This window comes from Mya arenaria, chromosome 16, assembly GCF_026914265.1.
Source record: "Mya arenaria isolate MELC-2E11 chromosome 16, ASM2691426v1".
Lineage (NCBI taxonomy): Eukaryota > Metazoa > Mollusca > Bivalvia > Myida > Myidae > Mya > Mya arenaria.
Genome location: NC_069137.1, coordinates 47,660,147 through 47,677,842, shown reverse-complemented (window position 1 = coordinate 47,677,842; position 17,696 = coordinate 47,660,147). Strand labels below are relative to the sequence as shown.

Here is a 17,696-nt window from a genome sequence, read left to right as displayed (position 1 = left end):
TGAAGTAGATGTTGTTTCTTGTTCGGAAACTAAAATTGAACACTTAATAAGAGCATCATTTTGTTTTAATGCTTGTGACTTTTGCATTAAATGTAATGTTTGCTTAAAGGTGCAAACACAATGTGTGAATAGATTCACAGCACATACCAAAAACAAACACTAAGAGGTTGTCTCCATCAGTTTCCTTAAACAAATGATACTATCTTAACGCCGCGGCCACAAACGATCGACATACGGCACGAAACAGAGTAATTTTAGAATGAAACAAATGGAGCGAGGTATCTTAAAAGACAAACTTGCTCACATAATGATACTTTTCCATAACGTGATCTTGATATAATACTAAAATGTTACACAAAATAAAGCTCGGGTGGGCTTGATCGTCATCATGTCTCAACGGGTCTATTTATAGTTAAGGCTAATAAATAGAAGCAAAACACTTACCACAATATACACTGATTAAAGCACTAATGGCCAATGCCACAGACCTAAAGGAACTAGTCATAGTTTTACCATAAGTATATTTAAAAACGCAAGGATTAAGGCCTAAGTGACATTCGAATATAAACTAAAGGTCACAAGATATAGTTTACATTCACGAGTAACATTAATCATATGCTAAACACAGTTTAACCAGAACATACAAATCTATTTGTGATTTACATGACGAAAAAAATGTATCAATAATTCTAAGACATCAATTCTTAGGCGACTAAATCTTTTGTGTAAGTGATATCAGTTGTTCATATTTAGTATGCGAAACTACTCAGTCGATAAACTAAATGGCTTCTAGCAACAAGTACAAAGAGTTATCTTATCCCGGGGTTAAAACAATGACATTTCTTAAAAATGTACAGGTGTAACGCGGAAGTGTTCTTCAGAAGTATGCATACATGAAGCCGCCAGTGATTTTGTCTTAAAATCTGTGACGGCCGTTAAGCCATTTAGTTAAAAGTTTAGTTCCGAGTACTGACCTACACTTGTCCATGTAGGAAGCATTATGCAGCTGTAATAGCTGAAGTCGTTGATGCTGTTGTATTTGTATCTGAAAAAGGTGCAGCTGTAGTAGGTACATCTGTGCGAGATGATGTTGAATGAGGAGCAGCTGTATGTGCACCTGTACTCAGACCTCCAAAAGCAGGTACACTTGTAATAGGTACAATTGTGCGAGATGCAGTTGTATTAGGAGCAGCTGTAGGTGCAGTTGTACTCATTCCTCTAATCGTTGGTACACTTGTAGTAGGTATAATTGTGCGAGATGCAGTTGTATTAGGAGCAGCTGTAGGTGCAGCTGTACTCATTCCTCTAATAGTTGGTACACTTATAGTAGGTACAATTGTGCGAGATGCCGTTGTATTAGGAGCAGCTGTAGGTGCAGCTGTACTCAGACCTCCAATAGTAGGTGCACTTGTAATAGGTACAATTGTGCGAGATGCAGTTGTATTAGGAGCAGCTGTAGGTGCAGCTGTACTCATTCCTCTAATAGTTGGTACACTTATAGTAGGTACAATTGTGCGAGATGCCGTTGTATTAGGAGCAGCTGTAGGTGCACCTGTACTCAGACCTCCAATAGTAGGTGCACTTGTAATAGGTACAATTGTGCGAGATGCAGTTGTATTAGGAGCAGCTGTAGGTGCAGCTGTACTCATTCCTCTAATAGTTGGTACACTTATAGTAGGTACAATTGTGCGAGATGCAGTTGTATTAGGAGCAGCTGTAGGTGCAGCTGTACTCAGACCTCCAATAGTAGGTGCACTTGTAATAGGTACAATTGTGCGAGATGCAGTTGTATTAGGAGCAGCTGTAGGTGCAGCTGTACTCATTCCTCTAATAGTTGGTACACTTATAGTAGGTACAATTGTGCGAGATGCCGTTGTATTAGGAGCAGCTGTAGGTGCAGCTGTACCCAGACCTCCAATAGTAGGTGCACTTGTAATAGGTACAATTGTGCGAGATGCAGTTGTATTAGGAGCAGCTGTAGGTGCAGCTGTACTCATTCCTCTAATAGTTGGTACACTTATAGTAGGTACAATTGTGCGAGATGCCGTTGTATTAGGAGCAGCTGTAAGTGCAGCTGTACTCAGACCTCCAAAAGCAGGTACACTTGAAGTAGGTAAAATTGTGCGATATGCAGTTGTATTAGGAGCAGCTCTAGGTCAAACTGTACTCAGACTTCCAATAGAAGGTACACTTGTAGTAGGTACAATTGTGCGAGATGCAGTTGTTTTAGGAGAAGCTCTAGGTCAAACTGTACTCAGACTTCCAATAGAATGTACACTTGTAGTAGGTACAATTGTGCGAGATGCAACTGTATTAGGAGCAGCTGTAAGTGCAGCTGTAATCGGTACAGCTAGTACAGTAGTAAATGAAGCTGTAGTTGGTGAATCCGTAAGAGTTGGATCTTCTGTAAGGTGAAACAAAGGAAGTCGAAGCGATAGTTGATTAAATACTTTTAATGGACAATCGTATACACTTATTTGCACTTAACAACTTAACAAACGGTTTTAGTTCACCCTGATATTGTTCATTTTGAGACATAATTCTCAAATTAAAACTAATCATTACGTTTAGTAAAAGTCTTTAAGATACCTCAGCAGATATTTCTGAATTGACGTACAGTGTGGCTGATACTTTAGCAGATAAAACTGATGTTGAATATTTTGCGGTTTAGAAGTGTAACATGATGATTTGTGCAAGTATAAGGAGCCGTTAATGATTTTGAAGAGTTTAGGGGAATAGAGGGTCAGGTTCTATTGTTGTGGTTAAAGGTAGGGTTGGTTCTGCCGGGTAGGATATTGAAGATGAACGGCAAGCAGTTTGTTCTGGACGATTTGTTGTGATCGATGAAGTGAAGGGCTCTGCTGTAGAGATGGTTTGAACTTTTTGCGTTTTATTGAATATAGCCTGCATGTTTCACTATCTTTGAAATTGCTAACACTCATATACCACAAATGGTGGCAAATAAATACATACCTGTGTAATAAAGTAATAACGTTTGTACATATTATTTCGCATTGGTAAGCATTATTATGTTGAATAACTAACATTAACTCGAGATAAAGCTATTGTAGATTGACTTTTGTTCTTTATTTCAACTGAAGTCGTAAGTTGACCTTTTTGCAAAATTTAAAGAGTTTAATAGCGTCGTTTTATCTTTGGAATGTATTTTACACATTTATTTGTACATATAAAATTTCGTCGGCACAAACTTGTAAAGGTAGTTAGTGGACCGGTGCCAAAGTATTATTTTGCAGGAATCTACTTTTGTTTAAGTCTCCGTTCCATATATCCATTCACTACGCAAGGAAAAAATATTAAGTATCTGAAATACAATCTGATATAATTCATGCTGATATTACAGAACAAAGAGGTAACAGATCAGACATGCACCGGCAAAAATATAGTGCATTTGTTTTGTCAGTGAGATGTTATCATTCAACACAGAAACGGAACCAACTGTCGTTGAATGCTGCACTTTTTCAGCATTTGCGGGTTGGGTAAGTGTGCATGTATATTTTCTGGCCGGTTGTCTTTGTCACTTACCCCACTCCTTTTATTCCGTTTGCAATATGTTTTAAACTTCAGCGCGCAACAATATTCAATGTTACCCTACAATGTTATCGCTAGTGCACTGTTATTCGCAGACGTCATTGTACGTTGTGATACGGGGTTTACATTCGACTGCTCCATGTGTGCCGGTTAAGCGCTTCCTTTATATTTCGGTGTCAGACGACAACGTTGAAGCTCGCAATAATTTTAAGAAAGAAATTCAGTTAGTTTTGTCGGGTACAATAAAACGAATATTGTTCCCCTTGAATGGTACATAAAATATAAATCCTCGGCCGAAAGTGTTGCCTCGGGATGAAAATTCGGCATTGTTCCCCCCCTCAAGGGAGGGGTTGGGGCAATATTTATATATGGCTATCATCAATATGATATTAGAACATTAAAGTTATGCCGATAATCCTACATTGAAAATGAAGTATTAAATCGCTTTAAGTTGTTTGCAAGCTCATTCAAGATCAGGTGACACATATAACAATTCGTTTCGATATAAATGATTTTACGACTTTGATTTACCAGCATGGGGGGCATTGCAGTAATATTTTTTTTACGTTTAACCTAAATAATATTAAATCTGTCTGAACGTTAAACAAATTGCAACATTGCTTTCTTCATTTCCTCAACTGTGTGCTCATTTTTTAATACTTGTTTAAGTTCAATCTTTTTCAAATATATTGCAAGTTTATAAAATATGACACTAAGATCGTTTCAGTTACGACGTAAATGGACTAAAATCATTATGAAAAATAAGAGAGTGATCGCATGGAACGATAGAAAGGTCCCGGTAGCGTCATTATGTTTTTATCTTTGTCTTTGTCTCCACTGCCTTTCAACAAACATTTGCTTCCGGTAGACCGATGTTATCAATTTCGTATGAAGCAAGGGTATATACAAGTGTTTAAATGTATACATGCTTTAAGTGCATTTGTAACAAAGAGGTGACTTTCCTTTCCGGTATTCATTGGTTATCTTTGTTCAACCTTCCTTTACAAAACCATTTACTTGTTTGTTAAGAGCACTGCAAATAACCAACCAAAAACGGAATATATCAACGGTCTGTATGTGTTGCCAATATTGAAACAAGCAAATATATTAACATATTTAAAAGCTTAAACTTTTAATACAGGGGCAGTGAAGCTTTATGCCATCAGTTAAAACAACTGTTTAGCATAGCACAAAATGGCGACATATGTCTTAATTTTAATGGTTCTGATACTCGTGCAAAGAGCAGAAGCCCTTTCAATTGACGGTCAAATCCTGAATGTCAAAAAGGGCGCCAATGTCTCAACCTATGATTCCATGCTGTCTGGAATATCAATGATAAGATGTGCAGGAACATGTCTTCGAAAAGGAGAGGAAGGAAAATGCAATCTGGCAGGTTATCACAAAGGATCAAGGACGTGTTTACTGAGTCTGGACACTGCAGCTGATGTCATCAATGTTCCTGATAGGGATTATATCGTTATTGGCGTTGACACAACTGAGTCTTCAAGCCCATCAGTTAATGGTAAGGCTATTTGGATGCGTGTGAGATCTGTTCGTATTTGTTTGTGGTATATGTTTGTTTCTCTTGTTAATTGTTGTTTTGATTCTTCCCTTATACCGCTAACCAGGGTTTTGTTTTGTTTTATCGACCACTAGGCGTTTCCTCGTAGTTAGTATTATTTTTAACGTTTACATGCACTACTTAATGTGTAAACACTTTTAGTTTTAAAAAGTAGTATACTAGCAATAATATAACAGTTTGAATGTCTTTCTACGTTTAGATCATTCGGAAAACCTCGGCCTTTTTCATCGAAAACAACTTCGGATGTATATTGCCGGTTTACAATGTCAGACCTTTTAACATTCAACTACGCTGCAAGTAGATTGTGTAGTAATTTCAATACAGCAGTTAAACCTAAGGACTTTACTCTTTGAAATCTTAATTTGTTAATACATTAATACACTTCACTTGCAATTAATTTGAACTTAGTAATACTAACAACATCTTGAAACACTACAATTAATTGAAACTATTATTAAATATTGTACGAACTATTTCTACTAATGAACCGACATACATGAAAGGTTGTGTTCCGATGCAAAATGGCCGAGGTTTTCCGATTGACGTTTAGATCTGTTATTTTGTAGGCTTATATCTTTTCTACAAGAATTATCATACCATTAATTTTTTATTATGTTCGTATTATACATCTGCAAACATTACATATCATAAAATACAATTCTTCGCTATCTATCTACGAGTATTAAAATACGGCCGTTTTCCAATATTCCGCTGAGGTCATGTCAAAACCAGTATCATTGCGCGATACCTAAATAACTTCATGCAACAAAATAAGGCGCAATGAAAGGGAATTTATCGAAGAATTCCGCGTCCTTAGAGTGTTTATAAACAGTCATGTAGATAATAAAGGTTGTTGGTTTTTTGACTAAATTTCGTTCTTTGTATTACTCGACGAAATTGATCTGATCCTCATGACTCTCATGACATCTTATGTCATAATTTTCACAGCTAAATTTATTTTCTAAATTTATGTTTGAAAGTCATTAAACACATATGGTTAAGGGTAAGTATTTCATATCAAGTTATATATAGGTATGTCATTAATCCAAACGCAAAACAAATCGCAAGAAAACAGTAGTCTATATGCCACTCTGCTGACGTCATTCATTTATTACGAGTATTTTCAAAATGATGTTATTGAAAGGTGCATGATTAAAATGACATTAATTATGATATAATGTGTCATTTAGTGTTTTAAGTCAGTATTGTATATAATCAAAGGGATATTTGCAGTTGTTTTTTTTAATTCCCTTGGCTAATACGAATCTGAAAAGATCCACTTAAGTCGAATACAACATCCCAGAACAAATCTCAGGAGTAGTAACCATAGTGTGTTTTTATTTATGTGGCTAACATGGACATGCGTATTTTCTAGCACACCGGTGACATCAGCCGTGCTGGAAAACTCCATCTGGCAGCCCATGCCAGATGAGTCACGCGCTGTGACGTAATACTTTTCATTTCTTTTATGTTATACTTGATGTAACCATAATTATGAGATTTCAATAGATGAGTTCCATAAACATTAACTTTGCAAAGGTATATCTTCATAACAAAACAAAATAATCCTTTAAAGACGTGATACTAAAGGCAAGCCTCGTAACCTGGCAACGCAGATGCCCTCGGGTCGGATTTTTCTATCCGGAATGGGAACACATGACAGTTATTATTTATCTGCTTTTACAAACAAAGAAAAATATTTTTTTGCTTTACGTTGTTTTTTACTTAAACCAACACCACATATATGCAATACCGGACGAGCAGTTTAACTCTGGAAAACTGTTCTCAATTTCTATATATGATGGACCTTAATTTTTGTCTAGTTTCAAATTCATTATTCACAAACAATATTATATGAAATATACCCTATAAGATACAAGTTAACGATATATACAGTGTGATGTGTATTGGTAAAATGACCATATGACATTATATACCTACGTATATAACCTATATGATACCCTGGGCAAATCAGCTGTTATAATCTCGTACTCATGAATAATTAATAAAGTGAAATCCAGCCACTTGATTGGTCGCATGAGACACACCTCATGCGGTGCGGAAATGGCCGAGATGTTACGGATGTAATCTCGGTTCGAAATAATCCAATGAGATCACGGCTTACAAATCGTTTCAGGCAGGATATTGTTAAATATGCCGGTGGCTCTTCACAAAGGAGATTCTTTCCTTTTTGTTATCGGCTATTTCATTGGTCGGAAAATGCTTATGAATATTCAAGATTTGCGAAGTTTTCCTAGCCAATTTGCCCAGGGTATCATATAGGTTATGATACGCTTGGGTGCCGAGGATGGACATATCGATGCCTTACTGTAAAGCTCCATCGTTTAGCGACAGACAAATAGATCAGTCAATATTAAGAAAAAAAGAAAAGAGTCGGTGTGATACGGAATCGAATTGAGATAGAAATGTACTCTCACCAATTAACTACAGGTGAATAGTCAATTATATTTGCTTTTGAAGTGATTGTGAATTGATTAGAAAGAGTATTACAAGGAATGTTGTTTACGAAAGTGACCAATATTATACTAATCGCTCAACGAAACTGATATCGTCGCCGAAATCACCGTACAATATATCCATGCACAAAGGTATGGGTCCGTTTCCATTCATGTCTTCAGTCTGTGTTTTGTATACAGGCGCAGAAACTTATTGTTTAAATGTTTTGAAATATTCTTAAATATCTTGTGTAACAAAAGATGTTTACCTAATTGTAGGACATATTATTTGTAACATATTCGTACATTTAAACAGTATTTGCTCCTATAATATCATTTTTACAACAAAATGTTACTCTCTTGAGAGTTTGACTCCCAGACTCACTGGCCATCATAATTCGGAATTCAGACTCCAGCGGCTAAACTACAAATCTTCTTTTCATTGAATCTTTCCTTCTAGTTAAGTATAGATAATGAAATTTGCTGTGTATTGATACTTGTTGAAATTGTACAGATATTTCAATTTATGTTTATTAAATAAAGGTAATAAATAGAGGATATTTGTTTACTTCAGTGATTATCAGAGTAATTGCTCGTGATCATAGAAAAGCTTCGCCACTCGTGAAAATATGTTTTTTCTATGATACTCGTGAAATAAAATACGATCTGACATTGAAACAAACACATTTTCTGTTTATTTTAATATGCTTATTTACGCCGCTACCCGTGGGACGCCCCTCACGCAAAACTATAGCTGATTACGTAGCTGTCAATTTTCTATTTCCGGTTTGTTTTGAAAAAGTTATCTGATTTTATTTTTTTACAGTTTATTATACGCTCGTTTTTCAGTGCAAAGAGTTCATGAACATTAATCAATGAAGTTTTATTTGTGCATTTATCTTTAAAAACAACAACAATGAAAGCAATTTAATATTAAACAGGGCATAAATACATAACCAAATTACTACGCCGCCTTATTGAATGAAGATTTGAAAGGTCGAACGTGTTAGAAAATCATTGGATATATAGCATTTTTCTAAGGTTAAGAGTGTGTTTTATGATACATGGGTATTCAGTCACCTCACTATCAGAGAACAGTTAACAGCTTGGGTTAATAGGAAAAAGGATGATTTGTTAGCGAATTTAGATGGCCAGAAGATCAACGATATCAACATTTTGTTAGATAACAATAAGATACTAGACGATAAGCCTATAATAAACGAGAGTGTTTCAATTCTTGGCGATGTTCTGGTCAAGTCAGCTAAGAATACGTTTGTTTTTTACGTTAAAAACCATGTAACAAATAATAATAAGAAAATAATCATGCATGAAAAATTGTTTGACCACAATTCTAGAGCAGCTAGAGCTGATTTTCATAGTAAAAACAGATACTCCGTATCTAAGACAAATACTCAAAAAATATAAATGTTAAATGCTAGCAGAATATATAAAAAGGCTATTCGTAACGCAGTTATAAATTTCTGACGGTCATTTAAAACGACAATAAGAGAAATGAGAATGGAATCGCCCAGGGAATATTGGAAATACATTAATAGTTTTAATACTAAAACCAAAAATGTTGAAGTTGATGAAAATGAATTCTATAACTTTTTTAAAGACCTGAACTCTTCGGATAATATTAATAAAGAGGAGCTTCAGGTAAATTATCAAAACATTGACTATATTAATCATCTCGATAAGGTCATCACTGCTGAAGAAATTATGAAGTTTATCAAGAATTTAAAGAATAGAAAAGCTAGTGGCATAGATAAAATTTCAAACGACTTTATTAAGTCAACTATAAATCGCTTTATAGATATATATGTAAAATCATTTAATAAAATACTTAACACTGGTGTAATACAAGGCTAGTTGGTGTTAGTACCGATATATAAGAATAAAGGTGATGCAAACTTACCCGACAACTATAGACCTATTACATTACTGAGCTGTCTATGCAAATTGTTCACGGCTATTTTAAATCAAAGACTAATTAGTTATGTCGTAGAGAATAAACTCCTTAATAAAAACCATGCAGGTTTTAGAAAAAAAATAGTATTGTTGATAGTGAATTTGTATTACATATGATAGCAGAATACTGTAAAAATAAGAAAGATAAATTTTTCAGTGCTTTTATAGATTTTAAGAAAGCATTTGATTCGGTCTGGCGTGCTGGCCTCTAGGCAAAACTTATTAAATAAAATGTTAATGGAAAACTATGTTTAGTTATTAAGCATATGTACCAAGGTATTAAATCTTGCCTATTGTTGAACAAATAATACTTCCGATTTTTTTAACTGTAGAAGAGGCTTAAGCCAATGAGAAAATTTATCGCCTGTTTTGTTTTCCCTCTTTCTGAATAATTTAGAGCATTATATGTTAAGTAAAAAAGCTCAAAGTGTGATTATTGATGATAATAACCTAGACGTGTATCTTTAACTTATTGTGCTTTTATATGCTGATGATACAGTTATCTTTGCAAAGAATGAACACGATTTAATATTGTCAATGGAACACTTTGTTAACTATAACAAAATGTGGAAGTTGGATATAAATGTAGATTAAACGAAGATATTAGTATTTGGTCATATGGCTAGAAGGGATAGAAATACTACAGTGTTAGGTGAAAGGTCTAAAGTTGTACAAACTTTTAAATACCTTGGTGTTAGATTTTCAAATAATAGGACATTTGCAAATGCCAAAAAACATGTTGTTGATCAAGCGAGAAAAGCTAAATTAAGTTTGTTTGTTAAAATAAGAAATTTAAATTTACCAATTGATTGCCAAATGAAATTGTTTGATAATACTGTTGCACAAATGTACTTATATGGTAGTGAAGTGTGGGGATTTAGAGACTTTTTAGCACAATTAAAAAAAATACAAACTGATTGTATGAAGCAGTGTTTAAAAGTAAAAAAGGCACGCCTCATGTTATGCTGTATGGCGACTTAGGTATATTCACACTTTGTATTGTTATTAAGAATCGGATTATAGGATTCTGGAATAAACTTACTGACAATAACTCCAATTTATCGTCGATATTTTATAAACTACTTTATAATGAGTCAATTAGAAATAATAGGAATTATCTGTGGTTAGACAATGTAAAGAATATTTTTTTATGAATGTGGACCTAGTTTTATATGGCAAAACCAGTACTTTGACGGTACAAAAGAATATTTGTTAAATCTTGTTGAAAATTCGCTTAATGATCAATATAAGCAGTCTTGAAATAGTACTGTAAATGAGTCTCCAAAGTGTAACAATTATAGGATTTACAAAACGGATCATTAGTTTGAAGATTTTGATGGTTCAATTCCAGAAATGTTTATCCAGCCGCTCATAAATTTCTGACTTTGCCATAATTATTTGCCCGTTGAGACGGGTCGCTGGCATGGTATTCAAAGAAATGACCGAAAATGTACTTTATGTAACTTAAATGACATTGGCGATGAATATCTTTACATTCTTGGTGGCACACACTTTGCAAATGAAGGAAGGAAATATTTACCAGCTATTTATAGAAATGATGTCAATATAATATATTTCCAAAGGATAATGTGTGGTAATAATTGTGAAAAATTAATACTCACAAGCAAATTCATATCTTTTGTATTTAAAACATTGCGAAACCCACCTGGCAATATAACCTAGTATTTTAAAGATGAGTCGCTCGTCGGCTATAATAGTTATGGTAAAATGTATCTTATGTTTTTTCAAATTCAAATATATTATAATTTAACATCTGAACCCAAAAAACCTCGTTCATTAGTTGTTGTTTTTATATTATAATTATATTATATTCTACCTCTATTCACATGTATAATTTGTTAAGCATAATAAAAGAAAGAAAGAACAGTCTGTTTCGCTTGAAGACAGATCGTTTTCCAGGAAAAGAGTGAATACCACGTTAGGTTGTTGACAAATTTTGAAGCGTGGGTGGGATAAAAAAAACCATCAATTAATCTGTATTTTTTTGTTTCAGTTGTCCGGGAGGTTCGTCACGTATGACAACGACAATCAGTTCAGAATACATTTGAACGATGATAAAACATTCTATATATGTTCGAACATTTGTTTTCGTCGGTAATTTGTTTGGTATGAAAGCAAATGTTCGAACATTCAGCTTCAAAGATCAAGAAAACGTTTGGAAAACGGGATTTAAAATAAAAAAAAGCCAAAATGTTCTGGTTCAAAGTAAAGTGTTTTGTTTTGATCAAGTGGAAGTTACTACAATGGATTTTAAAATAGTTCTAAAAGTTGGTATTTTCAATCCTTATTTTGCGGTGACATTATCAAAATGATATTTTTACGTTGTTATTTCACTGATAAAACTTCATATTCCAACGAAAAGCATGCAAGAAAGATGATTCTTTATGATTTAATAAAAAAGTTATTTCAGAGACTGAGTCTAGACTCGAACCTGAAACTGTTCTTAATCGCGCGCGTGTACAAACTGAAATAGTTATATATATTCATATTTTGGTTGATTTGCAAGTGCAAGCATTTTAATCGGTCAACAGTCATTATTGGATAACAATTGACCAATCAAAAAATAAGTTATTTTACCAAACCAAAAAATGAACCGGTTAAAAACAATTAGACTTCGGATCAATTACTGTACTGAATAGGTAACAAGAAGATCTTTGAGTACTCGCTATTTCCTTTTAAGAAAAAACTTAACAAATGTGGTTTGGCCGAGTTCACGAAAATCTTATTGGTTTATTTTCAGAAACCACACTGTCGCAATGGGCTATTGCGGTCGTTAACGTTTCATCCGCGAAATCCGGGTTAGTGTTTTTATATTGTATTACATTGCACTAATGTTCAATTTATTGCATTTATATTAATTCCAACTCAGTTCTAAAAATACCTTATCTTTGTAGCAATGTTGGTTAATGGCAGCATCGTGTTTCATATCGGCGTTGTCGCTATGTATATCTGAGTCTGCTTCTTCTGTAAATGCATGTGTATGTTCTGATTTTTCGTTTAAAATTAATGTATGATACAAACATTAAAAATGCTACTTACATAGTTTTGGATGTCGATGCGGAGCAATTTAAATCACGGAAAATAAAAGCCTAAACTATTTATCACTAGAGAAATTGAAACGATATACGGTAGATCTATTCACTGGAATAGTGCGTAAAACAAAGTTTACATTTATTTTGTTACGGCAGTACACTATTTATTAGAGTGATAGAAGAACTCTTATAAGAATGAAATATTTAAATAACCTAATTGTTCTAGTTGTTTTTAAGCTTTTGAGCTGAGACCAGTGATTGTTATTTGACCAAATAATAAAAATTACAGTAATCAAGCAAAGGAATCGGTACAAAGGTAATTTTAGACATTTAATCTTTGGTCGGCAACTATTTTTTCCGTCAGGTTAATTATTTGAAAATTAAAAATGCCTTTTAATTAATAAATACACTAACCGGTCTTGTTCACCCGACGGCATACAATTAGTGATACATGGTGCTAACTAATATGTACTAGAAGCTGTAACGCAGAAACCTCATCATATTAACATACTTTGTTCATAAGACGTCAAAGCAGTAATGTTGTATGCCGTTACCAAATGTGTGCTTGTAGCTTTTACTCATATTCAACATATTAACAAATCTTATTCACCAGACGACAAACAGTAATACATGATGTGACCTAATGTGTACTTGAAGCTGTATATTACATTCATAAACATTGAAACTGATCTTGTGTACCAGGCGGCATAGCAGTAATGGTGCAAGATTTTTCCAAATGTGTACCACCGGAAGCTGTATCTCATATCCCTTCTACCTTTATACAAAGCTTGTTCACCTGGTGGAATCTCAGTAATGGTGCATGGTGATTTCTATTAGTACATACAGCCGGAACACATATTCCTTCAACCTGTTAAAAAAAGCTTGTGAACCTGATGGAATCTCAGTAATGGTACATGGTGATTGCTTATTTGTACATACAGCTGGACCACATATTCCTTTTACATATAAACAATCTTGTTCACCTGGTGGGAATTTAGTAATTGTGCATGGTGATTCCTTAATAATTGTGTACAAAAATGTAGCTCAAAACCATTCTACCTTTTTAACAAATATTGTTCATCAGACGGCATCTCTGTTATGGTATGATGATTTCTTATTTGTATATAAAGCTGTATCTCGTTATACTTTTACATTTTAACAAATATGTTTCACCAGGATCTGCTTGAATTTAAATAATGCAATTCTTGGTCAAACTTTCAGCGTTGCATCTTTCGACAAAAGTCCGTCAAGCTGAAAGTTTTGCCAATGATTGCATCATCAAAGTACAAAACAAATCTAAAATAATTAATCCGTGAAGACGCAAAAAATAGTATCGGCTAAGAAATATTTTCATAACTTTTCTGTAAAAAATATTATTAAATTAATGCCACTTGTTTGTTTACATCGGTAGTGACCCCTATTCACGAGCCCTCACGCATAGCCATCTGACGGAAGCAACGTTTGTTTGAACGATCGATTGTGTTACTAGATGTGTTTCTGGTCGTTTTTTTGCGATAATACCATCAATTTAGGGCGTTTTTGTTGGTAATAAACTAGTTTTCGTTTTAAATTGCATTCGCGAACTATTTATTTGTTGTGTCATTTTTAAATGAAATGAAAACCAGTTTTTCATTTGCTTTACGAAAACTGCAACTGGTTTTTGAAACTTTCGATACCCATCCGGAGGCAGTTTCGTCTGGTGTGGTGTGTGTCTCGTTCGTTTGGGTTCTACCATGTGAATCTAAACAACGTTGATTCGTTTTACTCCGTGCTTGACACTATAATATACATTGTACAATTCACAACGGAATATGATATCCATCATATAACAGACACTGACCAGATGTATTCTAACTCATGTCCATGTTATGATACAATAGAAATATGGTAAACTATTGTTGTAGTCGATTGTATATAACTTGGATAATTTAGCCACAGGTTATCTTGTGGTCATTTTTGCACAATAGAGTTATTTTAATGGTTAATAGTTATTTTTAGCTAACCTTAACCAAACCAAAAAATGATGCCGTTTTTTTTTTAACAATTGGCTGCAGAGCCATTATTTTATTGTTTTAGTGTGAATCGTTTAAGACTGATACAAAATTTAGCATCCGGTCTTGAAATGAATTATTGTTTTCCAGTTTTGATGGAAGCGAAATCCTTGGCCCAAACGATGTTTATCCTGAATACGGTGGGTATGGATCATGGTGCGGTGCAAACCAGAACCAACAAGAATTTATTGAGGTATTATATTACTATTTGTTTTGTTATAGTTTGAAAAGATAAAATAGAAGAAATAATACTGATAATACTAATAAAAGTATTAATACTAGAAACGATTATAAACTATTAATAATACCAATAATAACGATACTTTTTATACATACTATAAATGATTATAATATTTAATAAAAATATCGACTTCGATAACATATAGGTCATACAAATACAGTAATATATTCTATACCTTATTTATTCATGTACGTCCAATCATAGTCTCTCATTTTCAACCCGTGACTGTAAGATATATTTCCGAATCGGGACATATGCGGATACAAAAGCACTTAATTTTGTACGTGTTGAACGATTCACAGGTCCTATGCTAAAGGCCTAGTTTAAGCCTATTATAAGTGACCCCACCCACCCCAAAAAAATAATAATAAAAACATGTGTATAGTACACAACCTCTGTTTATTGATCTTAATCTACTTGCCTTGATCCCTCTTATCAGATCTCCGAGCTGAGTATCCTGCTGTGCAGTTTTAGAAGTTTTATTATAGAAATGGGCCCTAAATGGCCCTGGGCCAATAAACAATTACACAGGAAATTGGCCCCTACTGTGACATCAGTGCAATTAGCAGGAGATGCACAGCAGGGGATTATCATGCCAAATTTTTTAATCTAGGCCTTTAAACCTATGATAGACCCATTTGGAACACCTTGGTAAATTCCATCGAAAACAACCTCGGATGTATATAAATTATGCAATACATCACTTCACTGGTTTCAGTATAAACTAAGTAATACAGAATACAAGTTAATACACTACAAATAATTAATTTTATTTTTTTAATTCTTAAGTACTGCTTCTTCTTGTGAATCGGCATGCATTTTTTTCAATTTATAATTTTATATAATTATTGTCCGAGTGAATAACAACTTGAATGCGTGAAAAGTTCTCTTATGAAAATCTTGATCGATGGATGCTCTATGATTATATAGGCATAAACCCTCTTAAAAACTATGATCGACTCTCGTTTGTTTATAAACAAAACGCCAAAACGTCGTCAAAATCTGATAGCAACGCCTTTGTAATAAATGCAATATTTGGAATAATGGATGTTAAGATAAATAAGTTATTAAACATCGTTTTTGTACAATTGGACGGAAATCATATTGAACCCGCATTACGGCTAGTCCGTTATGATTTTCACAGCTGTGTACTTGTCCAAATATATCTTCGTATCGTACAGTACGATGTTGAATAACGCATTATTAAAATTACAATCTTATTCAAAATCAATACATACACATGTATAATAAATATAAATTTTGAGAGATAAACCTTTAACTACTTACTAAATAATGCATTTCTGGGAAATATTAATAACTTATAACAATATTGTAACCTTGAATTAAATAGCTGAAAACACAAAAATATTAAATGATGGTGAGTGCTAAAAGATTTACAGCGATCTACTATCGCTTCATAAGGTATAAATACCGTGTTTTCTGTATCTTTCTTTCAAATATAATTGGCTTTCTTCATTAGAACTATTGCTTTCAACATTTATTTATTCTTTTTGACATATTAATAATTGTCTTATTTGTTGTAAATCTTTTTTGGGAGTAATAGTGCATCTTTAACATTTATATCAGAATAAATAATCAATCATTACACATATAAGCAATATCGGGGTGGCTGGAACTCAATCACGTAAAGATCGGGAGCTATAAATTATCGAATTCGACCATAGAAACGTCTTCAGCTTAAGAAATCTTTCTGTGTTAATTCTACACGAAATTAGATTTAATTATGATGCAGCCACCAAATGCATGAAATGCAAGAATCACCGTTTTGCATATTCATGGACAGGATACATTTATCGATAAGGGATATTTGCACATTTTGACATTTATAACAATATAACAATATAATCTATTATACAGAGTAAATTTAAGCTCCTTACAAACACCTCTTTATATGTAATAATGCTATATATAACATAACTTTCGGCAAAGTTGTGATTTAACCCTATGTAATATTTTTATATATAACTAGTTTATTGCAATTTAAAAGGAAACAAACAAATTTACTGGAGCTAATAATTGAATTTAGTTGCAATTTATTAGGTATTGGAATTTATACAGTGTTGGCTAATGGCAGAAGTATGGCTTAAAGACCTCACATCTTGGTTCCTTAAATTTTTAGCATAAGTGGAACTCAGATTCTACCTGATTCATGTTGCAGGAGACATATTTATAATTGCACTAGTATATCTGCCCGTCTCAATCGCTAGACTATTAGCAGAAATTCGAAATTGTAAGAGAGAAATAAAAAAAAAAATTCATGGATAATATATTATTAGAATATTTTTCTTTTGAAAGTGTGTTTGAATAAGGCGTATGCTCTTAATTTTGATAAATTATTGATGCCTGCGTTCAACCTTTGATATAAGGTATGTATGTATGTATAGGAATGTAATATACTCTTTTGTATAATCTCAAACGTGTAATTATCAATAGCGTCTGTTTACCAAATATCCGAAAAACCATGATAATTTAAAAAAGTATTGACTCGAGTGGCACAATTGTTATTTCCTTATTTGAATCATCTGCTCTTAATATTTGATCATTCATTTTCAACAGATTGTTGTCTTTTGAAGTAATTATATTTTTGCAACCCTTAGTTAAATTGATTTTCCTTTGTGTTGACATTGGTTCTTTCCCAAGTTCACCTATAGAGCATTTAGGTCTGTTGATTTACTACGTTATTTAAATAGTGCCAAAATTTAACATGAATCCTTTCTATGTCAGGGAATCGATGCAAACCCCATATTTCTGCACAGAAATTTAGAACTCAGT

General features: G+C 33.4%; 1 protein-coding gene across 1 annotated transcript in view; it reads right to left on the bottom strand.

Annotated features, from left to right (window-relative positions):
* LOC128221735 (mucin-5AC-like) overlaps positions 1-1,997 on the bottom strand; it is a 49,207-nt gene extending 47,210 nt beyond the window's left edge. Inside the window, exon 1 of the mRNA XM_052930336.1 lies at positions 1,118-1,997. Coding sequence (XP_052786296.1) covers positions 1,118-1,997 — 880 coding nt within the window. The remainder of the gene's footprint in view (positions 1-1,117) is intronic.
* Between the last annotated feature and the right edge of the window lie 15,699 nt (positions 1,998-17,696).